The 24,943-nt window shown below is 36.9% G+C and overlaps 1 protein-coding gene and 1 pseudogene across 1 annotated transcript; both read left to right on the top strand.

Annotated features, from left to right (window-relative positions):
• The first annotated feature begins 2,680 nt into the window (after nucleotides 1–2,680).
• Nucleotides 2,681–7,128, top strand: LOC126697702 (probable LRR receptor-like serine/threonine-protein kinase At3g47570). Its single transcript, XM_050394782.1, has 3 exons — nucleotides 2,681–5,488; nucleotides 6,261–6,713; nucleotides 6,870–7,128. Exons 1-2 carry the CDS (start codon nucleotides 2,791–2,793, stop codon nucleotides 6,710–6,712), a joined length of 3,150 nt encoding a protein of 1,049 aa, XP_050250739.1. The 5' UTR covers nucleotides 2,681–2,790; the 3' UTR covers nucleotide 6,713; nucleotides 6,870–7,128.
• A 1,593-nt stretch (nucleotides 7,129–8,721) lies between these two features.
• LOC126696634 (putative receptor-like protein kinase At3g47110) lies at nucleotides 8,722–14,876 on the top strand (annotated as a pseudogene).
• Nucleotides 14,877–24,943: the final 10,067 nt, after the last annotated feature.

Raw genomic sequence — 24,943 nt, 5'->3', positions numbered from 1 at the left:
ACACTAGTTGTTTGACATATTGCTTGAGTTGGTTGAGTTGTATTTTGGGGGTCTAAACGTTCAAAGGTGTTTTGTACACGTTTTTGAACTTTCATCATCGTTGTGTGAATCCATGCCAAATAGATGCCAATGTTCATAAGTGCTTAGTCTCAATCCTTGACATTGGTCTTGCTTGTTCAGTGGAGTCACCAAAAGAAAGAAAGAATATGGAGGAAGTTGATAGGGAATTAAATTTGATAAAAAACGTTTTTCTTGGCTTCAGGATCCGCAGAGATGGTCTTCGCCAAAAGAATCCAAGTTGAGGTACTGCCATATTTCAAATTTGAATTTGCTCAAGTAAAATTGCATAACAACGATCTCATAAAATAATTACTAGCCATTATGTTTTCTTTCTTTGTTCTAATTATTTTTTCACAAACACAAGAATTTTTTTTATAACTTTTTTGATATATATTTGCTCTTACTAATGTTTTTTGGTTATTTAGACCCACAGCTCTAATGGACCAGAGACGGACCCAGGGGGACCTGGGCCCCCTTGGTCCAATGAAAAAAAAAGAATTTTTTTTTATTGGTATATAATTTTATTTCTAAAGTTGCACCTCCTTCCTCCAAAAACTTAGACCCTCTCCTTTTTAATTAGCCTAACTCAACTAGCAACTACTCAACTCAAAAACTTAACAAAAAACAAAACTTTAAAATAAAAAATAAAAAATCCTAGTCAATTTAGTATTAGAGTATTAGCATCAGGTATTCTAAATGCTAAATGATTAGTATTTAGAACACTAAATATCAAAAACATTACTGTTCGAGACATTTCAAATTCTATATTAAAGTAGCCCAAGTAATTTTTGGTTTGTGAAAATATATATATATATATATATATTTTTTTTTTGCAATAGCTGATGCTCTTAAGATACAATATTATTTTGTGTTTTTGTTGTTGTTGTTGGTAGATGATTGCATCTTAATGTATTAAGAAACAATGATTTTGTGTATTTATTTTGGTTGATAGTTTGTTAATACTATATGAATACCTATTTGTTTTTTTTTTTTTCCTTATATTTTGGCCCTAGCTTGAAATTCTAAGTCCGCTCCTCCTAATGGATAAGGTACTTTAATTTTCATTTGTTTTTTTAATGGACTCATGCAAAAGGTGTTCTTGTTTCTGGTATCATGATTTATTTACAATCATAGAACATAACTCATTTTTACTTGAATTCTAGGAGCAATAAACTACTTGCAGAGATCAGTAGAATCTCCTTGTTACCCCTGTTGAGTTAAGACTTGGCGTTGGTACATGACACGTGCTCTCAGGACTTCTTTTTCTGGTGTGCCACATGAGTGTATTTGTGTTGTACTCTCTCTGTATTGTTGTTGTTGTTTTTTTTTTTTTTGCTGGAATACTCTCTCTGTATTTGAATGTTAGAATAATAGATATTCCAAGTTACTCTAAACATATGGTGTTTTTTTTGTGTGGGTGTTATATCAACATCCATCCCTTTAAGTATAAGGAATTGGCAGTAATCAATATTTGGCAGAAATGACGATCCCCCTTAACTTTATATGAAGAATAACATCTATGGTGAAGTCTTTATTTTGCTCTTGAGTTTATCTCTAAGCCAATTTAGAGAAAAATTCTTTCAACCGACTATGTTGCAATTGAAATGACTATCCACATATACTTTTAGTCACATAACTTTGTTCTTCCCCTTCATATTGTTCAAATGCCTCATTACATATATATGATGAAATCCTATTTTGGTCGAGTTGTATTTTTGTATGCTAACATGTCATGGATTAAGTCACAGTGTTCTTAATTTGCTTGTTAACTTATTGATGAAATCCATATATTGCCCCTGTAGTTACCCAATTTACACGAGTTAAAGAATGTTTAAAATACTTCAATAGCTTTGTAGTTCAATTAATTGGTAGTTCAGAACCACTTGGTATTTTTAATGAAAATATCCATGATCTAGAAGCATGTACGCTTCATTTTGAGGTGTCATGCCCGTGTTGTATTCATGTCATACTGGTATCGTACTAGCCTTATCATGTTATAATTTTTATTGATGTATTTTACCTATGACCGTGTCCATGCTTCCTAGTCTATGATCCAAATCTCCCTCCCTAAATATTAAATTGTCAAAAAAGAAAAAGGAAAAAAGAATCACTTAGTGACAACTTCTAAAACTATTTAGCATCTACATGTACTGTACCATTGTAGCAGTTCCACATCTGAAGTTTGGGAGACCAGATAATGTCCATCGTGTTTGATACTTTGCAAGTCCTACCCTGTTTGCCACGTTGCCTTTTCAAATGGTATGAACTGTGGAGCATGATAATTTTCCGCCGTGTTTGAGATTGCAAGATAATTTTCCACCGTGTTTGACACTCTGCAATCTGCTCTATTTGTCACTTTGCATTTTGCCTTTTTCCACATCGAATGTACGGACTAGGATAATCTTACACCAAACTATATATTTAAAAACTGAATTTCATTTGAAATTTGATGTTGATGATTAATTAAAATTAGGAAGAGACAATTTAGAAAGACTTAAGTTCAAGTCTCCTCATATAATGCCATTCTATCTTATCAATAAATGTTTGATATTGCCATAAATGATTTTGACATAAATGTTGAACACTCTTATAGAGGGGATAAGGGATTTTATTTATTTATTTTTTCAATATAAGTGCATATGCAGTGACCCCAAGGGATTAATAAGCCTCCACTCCACTTGGTTGCCAGACACCCAATATTTCACCAGCTTCCTGTTTTTCCAAACCATAATGACGCTTCACCAAACCAATTTTTACGCATTTTGCTTAATGTACTTTCGTGTGATTCTTCTCTTCTCTGCAAGTAGTCTCCTCTGCTTGCAACCCATGGCCATTACTGCCACCACTCCAAGAAACGAGACTGATCGTTTGGCTTTGCTCAAATTCAAAGAATCTGTACCTCATGATCCACATAGCATATTGAGCTCATGGAATGACTCAATGCACTTCTGCAACTGGCATGGAATCACATGCGGCCGCAGGCACCAAAGAGTCACAGCCTTGAACCTAGAGGGCTCTAAGTTAAGTGGATCCATATCACCTGATATTGGAAACCTCACTTTTCTTAGGTTCATCAACCTCCAAAATAACAGTTTCTATGGCGAAATTCCACAAGAAGTTGGTCATTTGTTTCGACTGCAAAGTCTAGAACTTAACAATAACTCGTTGGAAGGGGAAATACCATCTAGCTTGTCCAACTGCTCCAATCTCAGGTTCATAATTCTTTATGTGAATAAGCTTACAGGGAAAATTCCAGCAGAGTTAGGTTCTTTAATGAAACTCAATCAGCTTCAGCTTGCCATAAACAATTTGGAAGGACGGATCCCACCTTCTCTAGGAAATCTTACATTGCTAATATATTTTTCTGTAGGGGCCAATAATATGGTGGGAAATATTCCAGATTCCATAGGCCAATTGAAATCCTTAGAACGGTTCTCAATTTCGATCAATAAGTTTTCAGGTACGATCCCTTCCTCTTTTTACAATTTGTCATCTCTCCAAGTCGTCTCACTTACATCCAACCAACTTAGTGGCACACTTCCAGCCAACATGGGCCTCAGTCTTCCTAATCTGCAAGTTCTTCCAATTGCCTTAAATGATTTCTCTGGACAAATCCCTACTTCATTATGTAATGCAACTCAGCTTAAAATGATTGATTTGGGTGATAACTATTTTACGGGATCATTTCCAAGTAATATGGGAAGTCTATTGGGTCTTTTTTGGCTAGTTTTGAGTAATAATCACCTAGAAAAGTGCTCCCCGTTCCTATTATCTTTGACAAATTGTAGTAAACTTCAAATATTGGATATATCTTCAAACCAATTCGGAGGTGTTCTGCCCAATTCTATATCCAACTTGTCAACCCAGCTTATAGCATTACAGTTAGGATTCAATGATATATCTGGAACTATTCCTGCATCATTAGAGAATTTTGTGAATTTAATTTCCTTGAGCTTAAGTTATAATCACTTTACGGGCATCATTCCTAAGACTCTCGGGAAGTTGCAGAATATGCAATCACTGAGATTACGAGGAAATAGATTGTCAGGAGAAATACCTGCCTCCATAGGCAACCTTACTCTATTGTTTGATCTCTTTTTAGAGGAAAACAAGTTCAAAGGAACAATACCTCCAAGTATTGTAAACTGTCAACATTTGCTGCACTTTGACATTTCACAAAATAACTTTAAGGGATCCATACCCCCACAGCTTATTGGTCCTTCTTCTCTTCCATTAGTACTTCTCAATTTATCTCACAACTCATTCAGTGGCAAACTACCATTTGAAGTAGGGAATCTGAAAAATATTAACGAATTGGATGTCTCTAACAATAATTTATCTGGTGAAATTCCTACATCTATAGGAAATTGTTTGATGCTGGAAGTCCTTTACCTACAAGGGAATTCCTTTGAAGGAGCCATACCATCATCTATGGCTTCCTTAAAAAGTCTTCGACGTTTAGATGCTTCACAAAATAACCTATCAAGATCAATTCCAAAGGAATTAGAGAAGCTTCATTTTTTAGAAAATTTGAATCTTTCGTTCAATAATCTTGTGGGTGAGGTGCCAATGGAAGGAGTTTTCAAAAACACAAGTGTGATATCATTGATTGGAAATACTAAACTTTGTGGCGGTATTCCGAAATTGCAATTGCCAAAATGCCCTATAAAAGTCATGAAACCAAGAAACTCAATTGGGTTCAAACTAGCAATTGTAATTATTTCCATTGTTCTGTTTTTATTTTTGTTTTCATCCTTTCTTGTTCTTTACTGGATGAAAAAATCAAAAAAGGAATCACCTTGTGTGGTTTCAACAATGGACCTCCTTCCAAATGTTTCATACAAAGAACTCTATCAGGCAACTAGTGGATTTTCTCCAAACAATTTAATTGGATCCGGCAGTTTTGGCTTTGTATATAAAGGAGCTCTTGATCAAGAAGAAAGACTAGTTGCTATAAAGGTCCTTAACCTTCAATGCAAGGGAGCTTCCACAAGTTTTGTGGCTGAATGCAATGCATTACGAAACATCCGGCATCGGAATCTTGTTAAGATATTAACATGTTGCTCTAGCATGGATTATAGTGGGAATCAATTCAAAGCTCTAGTCTTTGAATTCATGACAAATGGGAGCTTAGATATATGGCTGCATCCAGGGTTAGACAATGTAAATCAATCAAGGAGCTTGAGCATTCTTCAAAGACTAAATGTTGCAATTGATGTAGCTTCTGCGATATATTATCTTCACAACCATTCTGTGCAACCAGTTATTCATTGTGATTTAAAGCCAAGCAATATTCTTCTTGACAATGACATGGTTGCTCATGTAAGTGATTTTGGTCTAGCAAGACTCCTCTCAATCACCAATGATTCTTCTAGAAAGGAAACCAGTACAATTGGGATAAAGGGATCAATTGGTTACGTTGCCCCAGGTAAAATCTTTACAAATCTTCTAGCTACACCCCTAAATATTTCCACAGATACTGGACAATATATTTTTGGCAATTACCTTACTACTATCAAGAGTGGATACTTAAATTCTCTCTCTCTCTCTCATACTTAGAAGTGCACCTAGCATTGAAAATGATTTAAGCCTTGATAAATTTTATTAGTTGAGACATTGCTAAGTGATGACTTAAGCTTTGTATCTTCTTTTTTCGGTCATTTATTTCTGCAACACTGTATATATGTTTGTGATACTGATGGTAGCTTGTCAATTTGTTATATTATTATGGTAGAGCTAGTCTCAAAACAGATATGTGCTATAGTTTTGTGACATTTACTCATGTGTCCAATACTGAAGAAGTTGTTAACAAACAACATTCAAATAATGGGAAATAATAGGAACCATGATTTTAGTTAAACACGGGTGCAGCCAAGACGTGTCAACAAGTCCATACCAATTACAAAATATAAATTGATTAAATTTTCCTGTTTGTAATTATTAACCACATATTTTCAGTGCTGAATATAAATTATAAATGTTGCCTCCATCTAACAGCCCTGAAGTATTGTTGTAATGTACTTCTGATCAATTCATCTCACTAGAAAATTTGAAATGATGGCTTCTATCTTCCTGTTTTTAGGTTAAAGTTCATTTTTCTTTTTCTTTTTCACAAATCAAGTCAACTTCACTTGCATTAAATTCCAAATATTATTATAGACAACAATTGTAAAATTTTCTTACATTTCATAAAATTGTAGAGTATGGCACGGGTGGTAAGGCATCAATAGAGGGGGATGTGTATAGCTATGGAATATTACTGCTAGAGATGTTCTTGGGAAAGAGACCCACTGATGAAATGCTTAAAGATGGTCTCAATCTCCACAATTTTGCAAAGATGGCACTGCCAAAGAAACTTGTTCAAATTGTGGACCCAATCCTTCTACCAAGAGAAGTTGATGAAGCTCCAACAGCAATAGTGGCAGCTAGAGAAGATACTAATGGCAATGAAATACAAGCGGACAAGGAAGCTCAAGGTATTGCAAACTTGTGCCAAATGGATCCCAATGTGCATAAATGCTTAGTATCAATCATTGAAATTGGACTTGCATGTTCAATGGAGTCACCAAAAGACAGAAAGAAAATGAAGGAAGTAACTAGGGAGCTACATTTGATAAAAAGTGCTTTTCTTGGTTCTGGTATCCGCATTTAAGGTACTTCTAGATTTTTTAAATTTTAATTTGCCTAAATAATAAAACCATCAATGACTATGGTTTGGGAAATTTTCTTGGTTCTTGTTTCTACTTTCATGGTTTTTCCTTATGGTTTGGGAAATAATGAATATAACTAACTTTGTACTTGGATTGCAGAGCATGAAACTATCAGAAGAGATCATTGAAACCTCTTTCATGTCCCCATTGATCATATATAGGCATGCTAGTTCAACCTCGAGATGTTTATTGAATGATTTCCTTATATTTTCTTCTTTGGGATATGGCAGTCCCACTTCTGTATGCATATTGTCACTTTCAGACAGTACAAGCATATTGAACACTTCTACTACAGGTTCTAGTATAATGTGTATGTATTTAAATAAAAAAAACTAATGTGTGTATGCATTTTTTTTTCTATTAATAGTCAACTATCCAGTTGCAGAAAACCCTTTTGTATTTGAAATATCAAGTAAGATGCTCTATTTGAATGTTTATTAAAGACATCATATGTATCCAAATTCTCCACATATAGAGATTTTTTTTTTTTTTTTAAATGGAGATTTGAACTATGGTTTTTCTCATAAATGGGAGAAGACAATGTCACTAAAATATAAGGTTCTTGGTGCATTGAACGTAGTTATTAAGGCATTTAAATAAGATGAAAGGGAGATAACGGAATAAGGAAAAAAATTACATGGGACAATTGAACTCCATACCAATCTCCTCCAACCCATTACCTAACATTCAAAAGAACATCAACATGTATTAAAATTTAGAAACTTATTTGACCTTACTTCTCATTTAGAAGTTTACAATCATCCACCCTATAATTTGGAAAGTGTAATCCTTAATATTTCAGCTAAAAGATAGCATGTGAGAAGTAGGAATGATCATCAGATGGTGCCGTTGATTTTAGGAGAATTTCGGGTAGCTCAAACTTTTGGGAGAACAGAAGTAAATGACCAAAAGTCCAAAAGGTTATCTGATTGGACAGGGAGTCATGGTTCTATTCTATATACAAGCTACAAGGGAACATGGACATACTACTAGATAGGAAATTTTTTAAAAAGATGAATGTAAATGGGTAGGAAGTAGCAGTCATGGTACTCAATCTTCATTACCAAGTAAATGATTTCTAGTTCATGCCTTTTGGAAGCCTGAAAGAATATCCTTAAGAGTATTATAAACACCAGTCAAAGTCAATGATTTCTAGTTCATACCTCTTGGAACTTGGAAGTATGAAGGGCTTATCTATGTTACAGCACAACCCACATATTATGCTGTCGTTTTAAAAGATTGCCACATGCTCTGGAATTAATGTATAAAAACGGCCATTGACTTACATATTATATATGATTCAACTTTAATCAGTGAAAAATGGGTTCAACTTCAAACAGAGGAATTGAAAATGAGGAATATAGAAAGATATGTCAAGAAACAAATGGAATCAACCAACCATTATCATCTTTTATAGGAGAGAATGAAAATTTTATCTTCAACATGCATACTATGAATTTGACAGGTCAATATTACACCAATCTTAATCCAATTAAATAAAATATTGATTTAGTCATCTTATTGAATTAAAAGGAAAAGGGAAAAACATTAGGGAAAAAAAACAAAAGAAGAAGAAGAAACTTTGCACTACCTAGCCCATGGAATAAGGTCATACTTTACCTAACCTGGATGAATAATTTAGTGGATTTAGCATCAAAACAACATACAATGCCAACCACGTTTGTTTGTTTGTTTGTTTTTTTTTTTTTTGGGTTCAGTATCTAGTTTGTCACAGATGACTACTATAATTAATCATTAATGAATCAGTTAAAGTATCATAATTGCTTTTTGGTGTGTGGAGGAATGTGAGAAACAGCATTTTAAGTCTCACATGAGGACGAGTACAATAGTCAAACTTCGGCTTGATGGAATGCAAAATCAGACCTAGCAGCAAAAAAATCATATATTTTACATGATAAAAAATGTGGTTAGAGAAAATTTCAAAAGAAGTATTCCAGTTAAGTTCATGCCATAACTGACCCCTGCTTAAAGTCTCATTTTTGCTTAACATAATTCTCTATATCTCTCTTTGCCTTGCACCAATATTTCACCATCTGCTTGAAACCAATGAAACTTCGTAACACCAAGTTTCATGTGATATGGCCTACATACCTTCATGCTATTCTTCTCTTTCCTATAAGCCTACTACACTTGCAAACAACCAATATTGCAGCTGCTCCAACGAATAAGACTGATAGGTTGGCTTTGCTCAAATTCAAAGAATTGATAGCCAATGATCCACATAAAACCTTGAGCTCTTGGAATGATTCTATCCACTTTTGCAACTGGCATGGAGTTACATGCAGCCACCAGCATCAAAGAGTCACAGCCTTGAACCTACAAGGCTATACTTTGCATGGATCCATATCACCTTATGTTGGCAACCTTAGCTTTCTCAAGTTGGTCAACCTCCGTGGCAACAACTTATATGGAGATATTCCACAAGAAGTTAGTCATTTGTTCCGACTGCAAGATCTTCTTCTCAGCAATAACTCATTGACAGGGAGAATTCCAGGTAACTTGACCAACTGTCCTGAACTCAGAGTCATTGATTTCACTAGGAATAAACTTTCAGGGAATATTCCTGTTGAGCTGGGCTCTTTGAAGAAGCTTGCGATGCTTCAAATTGGTGGAAATAATTTGACAGGAGGCATCTCGCCTTTTTTAGGAAATATTTCTTCACTCCAGGAACTCTCCTTAGCACTCAATAATTTTGTGGGAAATATTCCGGATGAAATAGGCCGTTTGCAGAAATTATCTTTCTTTGAAGTTGTAGGCAATAATCTTTCCGGTATGATCCCTTATTCCCTTTACAATATATCAACTATGAGCATCATCTCTACTGCAGTTAACCGACTTAATGGCACTCTTCCAGACAACATAGGACTCACTCTCCCTAATCTCAAATATTTGTCCATCTCTACTAATAAGTTCTTTGGTCCAATCCCCGTTTCACTATCCAATGCTTCTCGACTTGAAATACTTGCTCTCTCAGGAAACAATTTTGTAGGACAAGTTCCAACCAATCTGGGAAACCTGCTACACCTCTAGTGGCTAGGTGTTGGACAAAATAATCTTGGAAGTAATTCAGCTAAGGACTTGGATTTCTTAACATCTGTGAAAAACTGCACCAAACTGGAAATGCTTGAATTTTCTAATAACAATTTTGGAGGTAGTTTACCCAATTCTATAGGAAATTTGTCCATGCAACTCCGTGCACTATATCTTGACCGAAATAAACTATCTGGAATTATTCCTGAGGCATTAGAGAATCTCATCAACTTAACTTCCTTAAACATGGCACGTAACCTGTTCACAGCAGCATTCCCAGTCATTTTAAGAAGTTTCAAAAGCTGGAAGGATTGGCTTTGAATGGAAACAGATTGTCAGGACCCATACCATCCTCTATAGGTAACCTCACTCAATTGGTCATACTTTACCTATCGCAGAACAATTTGGAAGGAAACATTCCATCCGGTTTTGGAAACTGCAAATATTTGCAGTACTTAGACATTTCAGAAAATAACATTAGTGGAGCCATACCCAAAATCAGTCTTCCCCAATTACTAGTACTCAACTTATCACAGAACTCATTAACCAGCACCCTACCTGTGGAAGTAGGCATTTTCAAAAATATCAATCAATTGGATGTCTCTGAAAACAAATTGACTGGTGAGATTCCTAGAGCCATTTCAGATTGCTTGAGCTTGGAGTACCTTTACCTGCAAGGTAATTTATTTCAAGGCACCTTACCTCCATCCTTGGCTTCTTTGAGAGGCCTTCAGTTCTTAGATCTTTCACAAAACAACTTGTCAGGGCCAATTCCTAAAGATCTGCAGAAACTCTCCCTTTTACAATATTTGAATCTTTCTTTTAATAATCTGGAGGGTGAAGTTCCAACAGAAGGCATCTTTAGAAATGCAAGTAACATATCAGTGAATGGAAATAAAAAGCTTTGTGGGGGTATCCCAGAACTGCAGCTGCAAGCATGCGAAATTAAAGTTATGAAAGAAGGAAAATCCAATGCTTTCAAATTAACAGTCATAATTGTTTGTGGGATTTTTTTCATCACTTTGTCTTCACTCTTTCTTGTTCTCTATTGGAGGAGAAAATCAAAAAAGAAATCATCTTCTACACTCTCACGTACTGAACTCATTTCAAAGGTTTCATACAAGAGGCTCTATCAGGTGACTGGCGGATTCTCTCCTGACAATCTAATTGGATCTGGTAGTTTTGAATCTGTATATAAAGGAATAGGAGTTCTTGATCAAGAAGAAATGATAGTTGCTGTAAAGGTGTTGAACCTTCAACAAAAAGGAGCTTCCAAGAGTTTCATTGCTGAATGCAATGTGTTAAGAAATATTCGGCATCGGAATCTTGTTAAAACCTTAACTTGTTGCTCCAGCATGGACTACAATGGTAATGAATTCAAAGCTCTAGTGTTTGAGTTCATAGCGAATGGAAGCCTAGAGAAGTGGCTGCATCCATATATAGACAATGAGAATCAATCAAGACATTTGAACCTTCTTCAAAGACTAAATATTGCAATTGATGTTGCTTCTGCATTACATTATCTTCACGAGCACTGTAAAAGACCAATCATTCATTGTGATTTAAAGCCAAGCAATGTTCTTCTTGACAATGACATGATTGCTCACGTTAGTGACTTTGGCTTGGCAAGGCTCCTTTCCTCAACCAATGATGTTTCTCAAAATCAAACTAGCACAGTTGAACTAAAAGGTTCAATTGGTTTTGCTGCTCCAGGTAAATAACTACTTAACTCTCAAATATTCTAAATCATGATTTTGATCAAGTTGACTAGCATCTCTAACAGTCTTCTGACTAAGATTTATTCATTTAGCATTGTTGATTTATTTCTTCAGGCTTATCTATGATTATGCTGATAGCATGCCAATCAGGTTTATCAAATATGTAGACTATCAATAAATAGAATTATGCAGACCCTGCATAAAAATTGTGCAGACAACTTTTTAGTTGAGAGAATTGGTCTCTTTGTAGCCTGGGAATATTGGTTCCAGCTAGGATTTTAAGGCTTGGGTGCAGATTAATAGGAATTGCAAGGGAGGATTTGACCACTATTTTTTTTCCCCTAGGTGAAGACACCAAGGATTGAACCAGTAGTTTACCCACCTTAGGGTAGAGGTGCCAGTGCCACTAGGGCAACAGGCCATTGGCGATTTGGCCATTATTAAAGAAGTTGCAAATCTTTCATAAATTACAACCAATAAAAAAGAGGCTTAAATATGAGAAGACAATGGCATGTCTCTTTCGTTTGGGGATAGTACATTGAGATTAGAATCTAAAGCTGAAAATGCAAACCAGAAAAGATTTTAAGATCAAAGAATAGCCTTTATTTAAACAAGAAATTGAATATTGGTCAAGAGGAGACAAGCAAAACAAAACAAGTAGAGATGAAGAAAAATTCACACCAATAATCCCAAGATAAAAGAATGCTTAGATTGGAGACACAGCCATTGAAGTTGTAAACTTTTTTGACCAAATGCAGGATGGACTGATGATTGAAATCCTGCATGGTTCAACAAGAAAATTTTATTTCAGCTTATTAAAAATTTGCCCCCTTCTTCCTTTTTCTCTGGTAGCTTTTTGTGACTTTTTTTTCTTCAAATTCGTATTTAATTTCAAAATTTTCAGTTTAGCTATTTCAAGCAGCTTTATATGTGACGTGGAAAAAAAAGGAACATACAAATAGACATGGTATAGCTGGTATTTAACAGATTCCTAAATAGCTAAATAATTTGGTTGTCATCGGATAATATCAGGGCCTATTACTCTCGGTATGCAGCCATGGCTTGTTGAGAGGCCTTTATCTACTACTTAATTACAAATAAGTAAAGGATATGATGATCAGATGATCCTAATCATTAACTTACATTTTCCATTGTAAGATGCAAGTATGAATGTTATTCCCTTCTATCATGCAATTTGTCACAGTTTTTACGAGTTCTGACTTTAGAATGCAGATTCTCTATCACATATTTTCAAAATAATATTAAACAAAACATTTAACCTCTAAATATTGTATATCAGATCACAAAAAGCAAGTATTAAGCTGCTATATGAAATTTCCCTCACTTTAACTAAGCATGTGAAACATATAAATTGCAGAATATGGAATGGGAGGTGAGGCGTCAAGGCAGGGCGATGTCTACAGCTATGGAATACTAGTGTTGGAGATGTTCACAGGATGAAGACCCACTGACGAAATGTTTAAAGATAGTTTCAACCTCCATAACTTTGTTAGGATGGCATTGCCAGAAAGACTTGTGCAGATTGTGGACCCAAACCTTTCCACAAGAGGAGTAGATGAAACAGCAACAGAAGAAGACAGCCATGACAATTATGATCACATGGATCCAGAGGCAGAGGAAGGAAAAAACCACATGGAGAACCTACACCAGATGAATGCTAATATGCACAAGTGCTTATTTTCAGTTTTCAAGATCGGCCTTGCTTGTTCATTGGAATTACCGCAAGAAAGAATGAATATGGAGAATGTCACCAGGGAGCTACATCATATCAAAAATGCTTTTCTTGGTATAGGGATTTATGGATAATGAACAAGGTATTATAGCATGTTTCCATGCAGTCATACAGAAGTTTAGCCAATAACAGATAACCCATAGAGTGACTAAATTTCACACATTATAGTTTTCAGCTGAATCTTTGAAACTACAAACAGAAAACTTTCTTAGGTACCTGATCTGCTAGTACAAGTAGATTTTCTGGTGCAGGGGCGTAGCCAGGATTTTTAACTTGGGGGGACCGAGTTATGGTATTTATACAATAATTATAATTTATAAATATATTGAATACAAAGTTATCAACTCTAATATATCCATAAATTGTCTAATTCACTATAGACATACATAATATCCAAAAAAAAATTAAAAAAAATTTACATGACGATAATCTTTCATAGAATAAAATTAATCTATTATCATCAAATTATGAATTCTAAATGTTGCTACAGGCATCTTAAATTCTGCCACCATCATCAAATCATTAAAGAACATTTTGCATTTAAAAAAAAAAAAGCATTTGTTGCTACAAGTGTCCTAAATTTTAAATTACTAATATCTTTAATATGACACAAGAATTAACCTAAAAAGAACCTTAATTTTTTTTCTCAATTATATAAATGTTACTCACATTAAAGGAAAACAAATTCCACTATTATTTTAAGCAACATCCACTTTATCATTCATATTATTTATTTTTAAAATATTTTAATGAATTATCCCCCAACACAAACCCACATCCTCACACACTTCCAAGTTCACTACTCTACTATAACAGCAATGAGATGGAAAAAAAAGGGATAGATTTGTTTTTACTAGCTGTGAGGGTTTTCAGTTTTGTGTGACTGTGTTGAGATGAGTTTTGTTTTGTTAATATTAACTAAACAATGACGCTGGCAGCAATATTGAGGAGAAAAAGGCAAAAGGCACGTAACTTGAGAATGAGAATGAAGAGGAAAATGTAAAAGCTTTGTTTTGAAATGGGCTAACATCTATTCTATTTGTAGAGAGTAGTTTATTGTCCACTAGATTAATTACAAGTCTTTAGATAATTGGGGAGCTCAACTATTCTTTTATTTGATGAGAAGTTTTACCTATTAGACAAAGTTTAAGTCTTCTGAACAAATGAGGGGGCCGGTTATAATTTTTTGAGGGGGGCCTATATATTTTTGCCATATATGCTATTGAGAAAATTTATAATTTTGGGGGGGCCATGGCCCCCCCAAGGAGCAACATGGCTCCGCCATTGTGGTGGTTTTATTAGGATAGAAAGATTAAACCAAGTCTAAGCCACATTGGATTTTTTCTTCCTAATGTTGTTTTTGTTTCTTGTAGTCTCAACATTGGAAAACATAACTAACTAACTACTATTTTTGCAGGATCATGGAACTTTGTGAAGAAATCAGATTGCAGGAAATCCCCTTTAAATAGCCGCCTTGAGAGTTGAGCGTAACCTCTACTGTATTTACGTGTATGTTCTTTGTTGGAAAAAAATCAAACCGGATTTTGTAAGTTATCAACATGTTTGTGACAAAATGGTTATAATGTAGACATGTATTAAGGATATAGCACTGCACAAATTACATGCTAATAAGAAAAAAGTCTGGAGTTATTTGATAAAATTAAAACCTTTTTGATTCAAAACTCATTTTGTACTATAAATGAACTAACAGCATTTGAACATAAAGCAATAGGTAAAAAAATAATAATAATTTGAATAAAGGTAAGAAACTCACTGTTCAGTCTTCAATGCCCTGAGCCAGACTGTTTGTGCAACTTCAGAAAACTTTTTCTAAAAAACCATCATTGAGATTCTGTCTGGAGCAGAGTGCATGCGTGCAATGTAAGGATTAGCATTCGGATAGCTAAAAAAAAAAAACTCATTTTTACACTCAATGTTCGCAATCAAATGACCTTTTCTGCCAAGTGCGGACCTCAGTAACTGGTGCATGAGAAATTGGGAATGATTACTAGGCATTTGGACTTTGGAGTGCAATTCTAGAACGATTTGTAAAAAAATCAATGGCAACGTGGCAAAAATTGAAGAACTACTTGCCAACGCCTATAGGAAATAGGGGGTATGTTTGGTAGAATAAGTGAGAACATTTTCAAGATGGGCTTAATTACAAAGGGCATCGGTCCTAGATAAAGATGCTTGGTTTCTAAATGCTCCTGTAAAGCCCTTACCCATTCCAGTTGGACATCCATATCAATGCAGTCACTGTGTCCATTTCCTTTTAATTTGAAACTTGAAAGCATTGCATTGCACACCCTTTGTCACTCACAATAACTGCAAGCCCAAGGACACCTTTCATTTTTTCTTTTTTTTTTTGGGTATTATAAAAGTTTAGAATCCAAGGGGAAATGGACCTCCGAGGAGTTCTCTCCACAGGCCCACTATTTTGGATGATTTTTGGAGAGAAAATGTGGTGGAAAGAGGAGTTTGATAAAGAAGATTACTTATCTACCCTCACCTCCTCCCACTTGTGTTCACGTTGCTTTTTATTTTATTTTTTATTTATATATTTATTTTTTATTTATAATTTTTAATATTGAAGATTTTTTTTTTCTTTTAAACTATTATTAGTATTAATATATATATATATATATATATATATTGTAATAGAGGCATAAGAGTAAATTTATACAAACTCCATTTTTTATCTTCTTAATTTTCTTCTCAACCAAACAACATAGTTTTCCTTCCCTCTACTTTTTCATCTCTTAATAGGGGCCTTTGCACAATTGAGCTCAAGGTGATCAGATGAACAACTTGACTTTCAAAAGAAAAAAAAAATTACTTGCAAAAAAAAAAAAAGTATATACATAATTATTTTTAAACTAATCTATCACCACCCTAAAAGAAAACATTGAACACCTTACTTGAGAATCCCAAAAATTTGGGTTCAAGAAAAATAATCTTTGATCCCACAAATATCCTTAACCCCTTAAACAAAATAATATAAGTCCAAATAACATCAACAACAAATAACTCAAAATAAAACAAAAATAGTCATAACAACAACATATAAACAAAAATGTACCATGGCTTTTTAGTAGTGTTTGTGTTGTATTTTTATGTTAGAATCTTATTTTTTTCTCCAAAAAAGAAAAGAAAAAAAGGGTTATGTCCCACATTACATAAGAGAGTGTGTTATGTATAGTATAACATCCTCCCTTAAAGTTACCATGATTTTTGAGTGGAATTTGTAGTGTGCATTTGTATTAGAATCTTATTCCCTCTCCCTTTTGTGTGTATATGTGTGTGTGTTTTTTTCCTCTTAAAAAAGGTTAAAAAAAGAAGGTAGCTATCTCACATTGCTTAAAAAGAGTATGTTGTGCGTAATATAATATGTACATTCCTCTCTTAAAAGTTACCATGGCTTTTGAGTGGAATTCATGGTGTGCCTTTGTGTTAGAAAATTAATCCTTCTCCTTTGTGTGTGTGTGTTTGTTTCTTAAGGAAAAAATAAAAACAAACAAACAACTACAACAAATTAAAAAAAAAAAAATTCAACAAAATGCATATTCAAAAACGAAAAATAAAGATCTCTAATCATTCAAATTCATAACTTGCTTAACTCAGCTTGCAGTCACAGCAAGTATCATTTGTTGCTCTCTCTCTCTCTCTCTCCCTCTCTCATCATTTTAGACTCTCTCATTGTCTTACTCATTTCAGTATCCTTAGTTCTCATTTTATCACTCATTAGTCCATTTTCTTTTGCATTTTGTAAGTCGAAAGAAAATGTAAAATTTCACTTGTTTATGGTTATTATTATTATTATTTTTTTTTGTGATGCAAATTTATTCAAGTTATCTTTTTATTAAATTTTGTATAATTAAGTTTTTTAATGGCTACCCTAAAAAAAATTCGTAAATCCACCACTATCTCCTAACCAAACACAAGAGAAAACTAAATTTCTTATATTTCCCTACTTTTCTATCTCTTAACCAAACAAAACCTAAAGTAATTGGTGTGGGGTAGGCATGTTCAGCCACTGCTTGCTACCAATGGAATTACCAGCAACCTTTCGCTACCAATGGAACTGCCCCTCACCGCCCACCTCGTGGCTCCATTGGAAGTTTCAAGCGTGGTGGTCGGTAGAGTTTTCCGTGTGCCGATGCTGGTTGGTGATGAGTTGTGCACACCAACAACATCCGCACCATTCTGATATGTGTGTGTGTGTGTGTTGAGCATACTGGAGAGAGAGAGAGAGAGAGAGAGAGAGAGAGAGAGAGAGAGAGAGAGAGAGAGAGAGAGAGAGAGAGAGAGAGAGAGAGAGAGAGAGAGAGAGAGAGAGAGAGAGAGTTGCGAGGGAAGATTGAAGGAAGAAGACGCTTGTTTTAATTTAATACGGGTTAAAATGATGTCGTTTAGCTTCTTTATAGTTAAAAAATTGATACTAAACAACATTGTTCTGAACTTGATATTAAAATTAATACTAGGTCCAAAATTACGATGTTTTTAGTATCAAAATTTAAAATTTAAAATAAAATGGAATAGCATTAGTTTGACTCATTTAAGTTTAGGTTAAATTTCTCAAATCTCAGTTATATCATCATACTCTCTCTCTCTCTCTCTCATGTAAGAACCTGTTTCTCCTCTCCGCTTCCGCCCCCGCCCCTTGAAGCCGTCATTCTCTAAGGCCACCATGTAGCTCTCTCAGAGCTTTTAGAGAAGGTTTTACTGAAGCTGAATTCCTACCATGAGAAGGTTTAGTGATTAGAAATGGGATTGTTGACAGAACAATAGTGAATTTGTTTGTTTGATTTTTTTTTTTTGGGAATATTTGGAGTATTTTAATGATTATGATGTGGTTTGGGGTGTGAACTTTCTTGTGTTTGGTTCATGAAAAAATGGAGGAATAACCAAAAGAAACGTACTGAACTGGTATGGTGCACCGCACCTTGTATGGGTTGGTTCCCACCCCTCCATAGTTGAGGTATGGTTAAACATGCAGGGAAACTACCCCTGCAAGGGTGGTGCAAAATAACCCCCTAAAACCGGTTGCACTGCACCATGTACAACCGTAGTGTAGGTGTGGTAAAAGCTACAAAAAGAGGAGAAGAAGATGAGATTGGAATTACAAAAGTAAGACATCTTATATGATACAGTTACTATTGAATTATTACTTAAACCCCGCTCCTAAAGCCTTTCTAAAGAGATGGTGGTAGAAACGAAAATTTTTTAAGTACTCTCGGACCACCATAGAGAAATGTTGTTTCATTATCTTATATTTATGTTGGACTCTATCATGAATTTAATAAGCAGATCTTACTATAAATTTGAAAGGATAAAACACAGTTCTTCACCTCAGATTCTAAGAATTACTCAAACACCCCGTGTGAGAGAGGATGGCGTACGTAACAAAGTCCAAATCCCTTTTTTCCAGTCAAAAGACCTCAGGGCATAGTTGCTGTGTAAGCGCGATATGGGCATGCTGCCTGATATTAATTTTACGACAGTATTTTCTTTATTCAGTGAGAAAATCAACGGACCATTAGAACCTGAAAGTTCAAAAACGTGTACAAAACACCTTTGAACGTTTAGACCCCCAAATTACAACTTAACCAATTCAAGCAATATGTCAAACAACTAATGTGCGGAAACTTAACACATGCTATAATATGAAATTGGTTAAAATCTATCTAAGCCATAACATAATAAAACCACACCAGATAATATAAAGGCAAAGATAGAGAGGAAGGAAGATGCAAACACAAAGACAACACGCGATGTGTTATCGAAGAGGAAACCGAAGTCCTCGGCGAAAAACCTCTCCGCCGCCCTCCAAGCGGTAATCAATCCACTAGAAAATACAGTTGGGATACAAGGACAGCAATAGACCCTCCAAGCCTAATCTACCCAGTGCACCTAAGCCCTCCAAGCTTCTTGCTCCAACGAGGTTGCGCCGAACCTTTTTCTTTTCTAGCTTCCCGGATTCCGCTACTAAACCATAGCATCAACCAATGAAGATTGGTTCATTCCTAACTGCTTCCCAGAAATCCAAACAACTGTCTCACAGAGATGATAATGGTGAGAACCAGGTTTGGTATAATGCCTCTCAAGGATTTGACAATGGAGAGGAAGAGAGTTGAGGAATTTGAAGAGACTCTAAGGTAGAGATTGTGGGTGAAGCAATCTGGTTTTTCTTTAGGGTTTCTCTCTCAAAATTCTCTCTGGAAGCTCTCTTTCAATCGTGGGTAAAAGGGGTATTTATACTGGAGTGGGAGAGGAATGTGAAACGTCAGGTTTTACAAAACAGGGGTGGCTCGCGGCTTGACCAAGTCGCGAGATCCAGTCGCGAGTTAACCGTATGGCCAGTTGTCCTGTTTTGTCCTGTAGTGCTCCAGCTAGCATGATTGTTCATCTTCCAGCATGCTTGGCACGTGTGCAGCTTCTGGCGGCTTGCAGCCGCGAGTCACCCGCGAGTCCCAGCCGCGAGTCTCTGTCTTCTTGCACACTCTTGAGCAATCTTCACTCTATCTCACTCACTACCCTTACAACAAACCCACCTAAATACAGGGTTACTAAATGCTGAATTACAAGCAAATTTGGCACGGAATAAAGCCAATTAGATGGTTGAATAAATTCAACCTTACAGAACCAAATCTGTTAAAAGACAACTTGAAACTTGAGACTGTTGAAATTACTCGCATTGTTTTTCGTAAGCAACAGGGACAAATTTAATACCTTGTGAAGTGCCAAACACGGTGGAAAATCATGTATCAAACACATCAACTGTGGAAGAAAATAAAAGCTGATATTAGAATACCAATTCAGTATTCAATTGGTGTGTTATCGTCGCCTCGATCTGTCCAAATCCGCATACATAAGCAGGGTGAGTTATGACATTGTTAAACATCGTCCAAGCAACCCATGTGAAACTATCTTCTTCTTTTTTTTTTTTTTTTTTTTTGCTCTCGCATAGTGTATCCCCAAGGCTTTCAACTAGAGACTAATCATTGTTCATGCCGAGTGAACCCACAAGGGGTAAAGCGCTGGCCCAGGAAATTTTTTTCAAAGTGCAGGTAGTAGGACTCGAACTGGGGAGCACACCCAGTCGAGCCCAGTACAAGCACCTTGAGACCGAGAGCCTAACCAACTTGGCCAACCCCTCGGGTTTCATGTGAAACTATCAAACATTACTAATTAATATCATTCCCATTGGATTGGAAAAATGTGGAACATCCAATGTGAAAATAATACGATTCTTCTTCATGTTAGTATCAAACCGTGTTGTTTTTTCAATTCAAGAGTTGTATACATATAATAAATTTCAAAGTTTATTACAGTTGACAGATTGTAATTAGTCAACATCACTTTTATTAGAAACACCACTAACATCAAGTCTATTATATATTGATCATAATTTGTTACCTAGTAATTATGAAAATTATTATAAAATTGATTGTCATTATACATATACTTATTCTGTCTATGCATCTTATTGATGTTTATAATATGTTTCACTTATAATATGCTCTAATTGATTCTTTTTTTAAGTTGCCTTTTTAGTTTTGGGCTCAAAAATTCATTTTTTCCCCTTTAATTTTTGGATTAAAAAGTATGAAATTTTATTTTATTTGGGCTAAAATCTTTAGTTTTGGACTAAAAAATACAAACAAAATAGGCATTAGGAATTAAAGATATAAACCCTAAAAAAGCAATAAAAATGATAAATATTCAAAAGATTACCTTAATGTAGGGACACGATTATTCAATGGCCCAAAAATGACGTTGGGCTCGCACATGAAAGATCCCTCGCAATATGATTTGTAGAGAGTGGGTTTAAAAGGCTGGCCTTTGATCACGGGGCGATGATCCGCGCCCTGATTTCAGGGGAACTCAGGTAAAGAGGGGTTCAGCTTGGACATCCAAGCCCTACAGCTTCGTAGCCTGAAGGATTGGACTCCTCGGACTTGGTCCGAGGAGTATTAAGGTCTTTCCCCGGTTACCCGGCGGTGGGTTTTTTTTGTGGATGTGTATATATCGTTAAGGTGTTTTCACCCATGAAGTCTTTCTCCTGGAGGTGGGATGGGAGGTTCTCCTTCTTCGTCCCCCCCCTTTTCCTTCTGGCTTTCGTTCCCTTTTATACCCGTATTCCTCCCTCCCTTTAGGGTCCACGTGTGAGCTTTTTCTTCGGGCAGAAGACTTGTCCTATCTGCCCATATCTCCAGTGGCTGGGAGTAGACGTAAAGGTTGAATAGCTTGGTCCAGAATAGGGGCTTGTCAGGCACAGAGTTCTCCCTTACAGTATGAGTAGTCTTTTCACTTATCCTATCCGTGCATTAAACTCTTTCTTGACAATAGGTCTCCTCAGATCAGGCCTTGGGCCTTGATATAGGGCGGGCCTGGGCCATGAATTTTCTGGCCCACAATAGTCCCTCAAAATCCTGCTGCCCGACTATTAGTTGGGGAGGAGGGTTTTGGTGACTTTGGGCCCACATCATGACTCGTTCAAATTCTGTACAGGAGACGTGCCAAGTCAAAGAGTTATCCCTTCGTTTGCGAGTACCCTGAGGTTTCAGCGATCGAAGCGCGTCTTCCCGAGGATCTTAAGATCCTACGGTTGTGGATGATGTGGGAAATTGAGCCAGAGCTGCCTTGTCTGCAGCGCGTCTTGGGAATCTGCTCAAGTTAGACTAAATGGCCCCTCCTTACCCTTTATATAAGTGGGACAAGCGGTTGTTTTCCTGGCACATAAACCCTTTCACTCTCTTTAGAATCGTAACCCTTTGTCCATACCCAGTTCCCTCTTCCGGTGTCACCTTCCCTTTGCGCCGTATGTTTGAGGTTTCGGTGGAGATGGAGGAACTTCACCCTCCACAAAGGCACCGGACCCTTCCAAGACGTAAAGTGGTGTGGTCTGGGCAGGGGAGGCACAGATTCAAGGTGTCTTCCTGCTTGGACATGGTGGGAACGGTACTCTCCCATCTTTTAGTCAAAATCCGAAGCAGATTCTGGTCACGCCAGATTTTTGGTGTGTCAGAAGAAAGGTTCTCCGCCATCAGCGCCGTCTGCCTTGTCGCAGGCAAGTTTTGGTGTAGGCTCCCCAACTTCTGGCTCCCGGCCCCTTCTCTTCGACGGTGTGGGCCTCAAGTTGGGCTCCCTACACCTTTTCTTCAGCTGCACTAGCCTGAAGTGGGGCGCTCTCTGCACCTTTTCTTCAATGGTGCAGGCCCCACGTCGGGTTCTTTTGCTGCCTGAGTTATGGGCATGTAAAAGTGTTGAGGAAGGACAAAGTCTTGAGCAGTAGCCAACCTCTCCTCTGGACGACCTCCTCGGCCTTATCTTATTTTCTAGTACCTTTCTTTTAGATTATGTACTTAGCTATAAGCTGATTCCAGCTTTTCATTGTACGCTGTACTATCTTAGTGTTTTAATGAAAGGGAAATTTATTTATTTGTTTTAAATATTTTTCTTTTTTGCAACACTACTTGGTGAATGGGTGTACTCCATGTGCGTTTTTCTTCAATGATACTTAGAGCAAGAAACCTCAAAACATAGTCTAACCAATTTTAATTTACCGACACTACCAGGCATAATAACGATAATTCACAGTAAATTAGACTTAGGAAACTAACCGAGATAGCAGCCGAATATTTCGTAATAAGTGTGAGGAGATCGTCCGAGAACGTTAAATTCTAAATAATTCACCCGAGGGGGTAGTCGAGCAACAAGGGACCCTGATTGTGTTTCTGGTAACATATTGCCTTATGTAGCATCAATCCCTTTGGTATTGAGAATCCGAGGGCAGACTTGAGAGTCCATGCAGTTCAGGAATTAACACAATTGTTAATGGAGAGTTCTCCTCGAATAGATTCTAAGGTCCATGTAATGTAGTTTTTCTTTTAAGTAGTTGGTTTCCCCATAGGCTTGAGTCCGAGGACCATGCAAGGCCTTGGTTTTGTCCAAATGTTTTTTTTGAGTACTTGGTTTCCCCATAGGCTTGAGTCCGAGGACCATGCAAGGCCTTGGTTCTGTCCAAAACTTGCGTTTTTTCTTTTGTGTACTTGGTTTCCCCATAGGCTTGAGTCCGAGGACCATGCAAGGCCTTGGTTCTGTCCAAAACTTGCGTTTTTTCTTTTGTGTACTTGGTTTCCCCATAGGCTTGAGTCCGAGGACCATGCAAGGCCTTGGTTCTGTCCAAAACTTTTTTTGAGTACTTGGTTTCCCCATAGGCTTGAGTCCGAGGACCATGCAAGGCCTTGGTTCTGTCCAAAACTTGCGTTTTTTCTTTTGTGTACTTGGTTTCCCCATAGGCTTGAGTCCGAGGACCATGCAAGGCCTTGGTTCTGTCCAAAACTTTTTTGAGTACTTGGTTTCCCCATAGGCTTGAGTCCGAGGACCATGCAAGGCCTTGGTTCTGTCCAAAACTTTTTTTGAGTACTTGGTTTCCCCATAGGCTTGAGTCCAAGGACCATGCAAGGCCTTGGTTCTGTCCAAAACTTGCGTTTTTTTTCTTTTGTGTACTTGGTTTCCCCATAGGCTTGAGTCCGAGGACCATGCAAGGCCTTGGTTCTGTCCAAAACTTTTTTTGAGTACTTTTTTGTACTTATTTGCTTTTTTCGCAGGTCAGCCCCTTGACCATGGCGGGGAGAGCTGACTTGAGGTCGGAAGCCCCTAGAGCTGCCCGTGCCGTTGGCGTTGCAGGACGTAAGCCCTGGCATAAGTTTATGTCGGAACAACAACTGCATGTCACCAGAGATGGGGGAAAAACCCGTGAATCTCTGCTTGCTAGAGAGTTGACTCAAACGCCACCTGTGCCAACGCGCAAGCCTTCCTACAGACGGTGCCAATTGTAGGGACACGATTATTCAACGGCCCAAAAATGACGTTGGGCTCGCACATGAAAGATCCCTCGCAATATGATTTGTAGAGAGTGGGTTTAAAAGGCTGGCCTTTGATCACGGGGCGATGATCCGGCCCTGATTTCAGGGGAACTCAGGTAAAGAGGGGTTCAGCTTGGACATCCAAGCCCTACAGCTTCGTAGCCTGAAGGATTGGACTCCTCGGATTTGGTCCGAGGAGTATTAAGGTCTTTCCTCGGTTACCCGGCGGTGGGTTTTTTCTGTGGATGTGTATATATCGTTAAGGTGTTTTCACCCATGGAGTCTTTCTCCTGGAGGTGGGATGGGAGGTTCTCTTTCTTCGTCCCCCCCTTTTCCTTCTGGCTTTCGTTCCCTTTTATACCCGTATTCCTCCCTCCCTTTAGGGTCCACGTGTGAGCTTTTTCTTCGGGCAGAAGACTTGTCCTATCTGCCCATATCTCCAGTGGCTGGGAGTAGACGTAAAGGTTGAATAGCTTGGTCCAGAATAGGGGCTTGTCAGGCACAGAGTTCTCCCTTACAGTATGAGTAGTCTTTTCACTTATCCTATCCGTGCATTAAACTCTTTCTTGACAATAGGTCTCCTCAGATTAGGCCTTGGGCCTTGATATAGGGCGGGCCTGGGCCATGAATTTTCTGGCCCACACTTAAAATTCAAGTTTCAATAATATAAGCATTATACTTATATTTGAAAAAAAAAATGCTACAATTTAAAACTTAGATAATAATTTATACTTAATATAATATGTTACATGTGTTCCATAGAATGAGAAAGTGTGT

The sequence above is a fragment of the Quercus robur genome, chromosome 8 (genome assembly GCF_932294415.1).
Source record: "Quercus robur chromosome 8, dhQueRobu3.1, whole genome shotgun sequence".
In the NCBI taxonomy this organism is placed as follows: Eukaryota; Viridiplantae; Streptophyta; class Magnoliopsida; order Fagales; family Fagaceae; genus Quercus; species Quercus robur.
The sequence above is the reverse complement of the archived record's forward strand: the minus strand, read 5'-3'. Positions and strand labels throughout refer to the sequence as shown.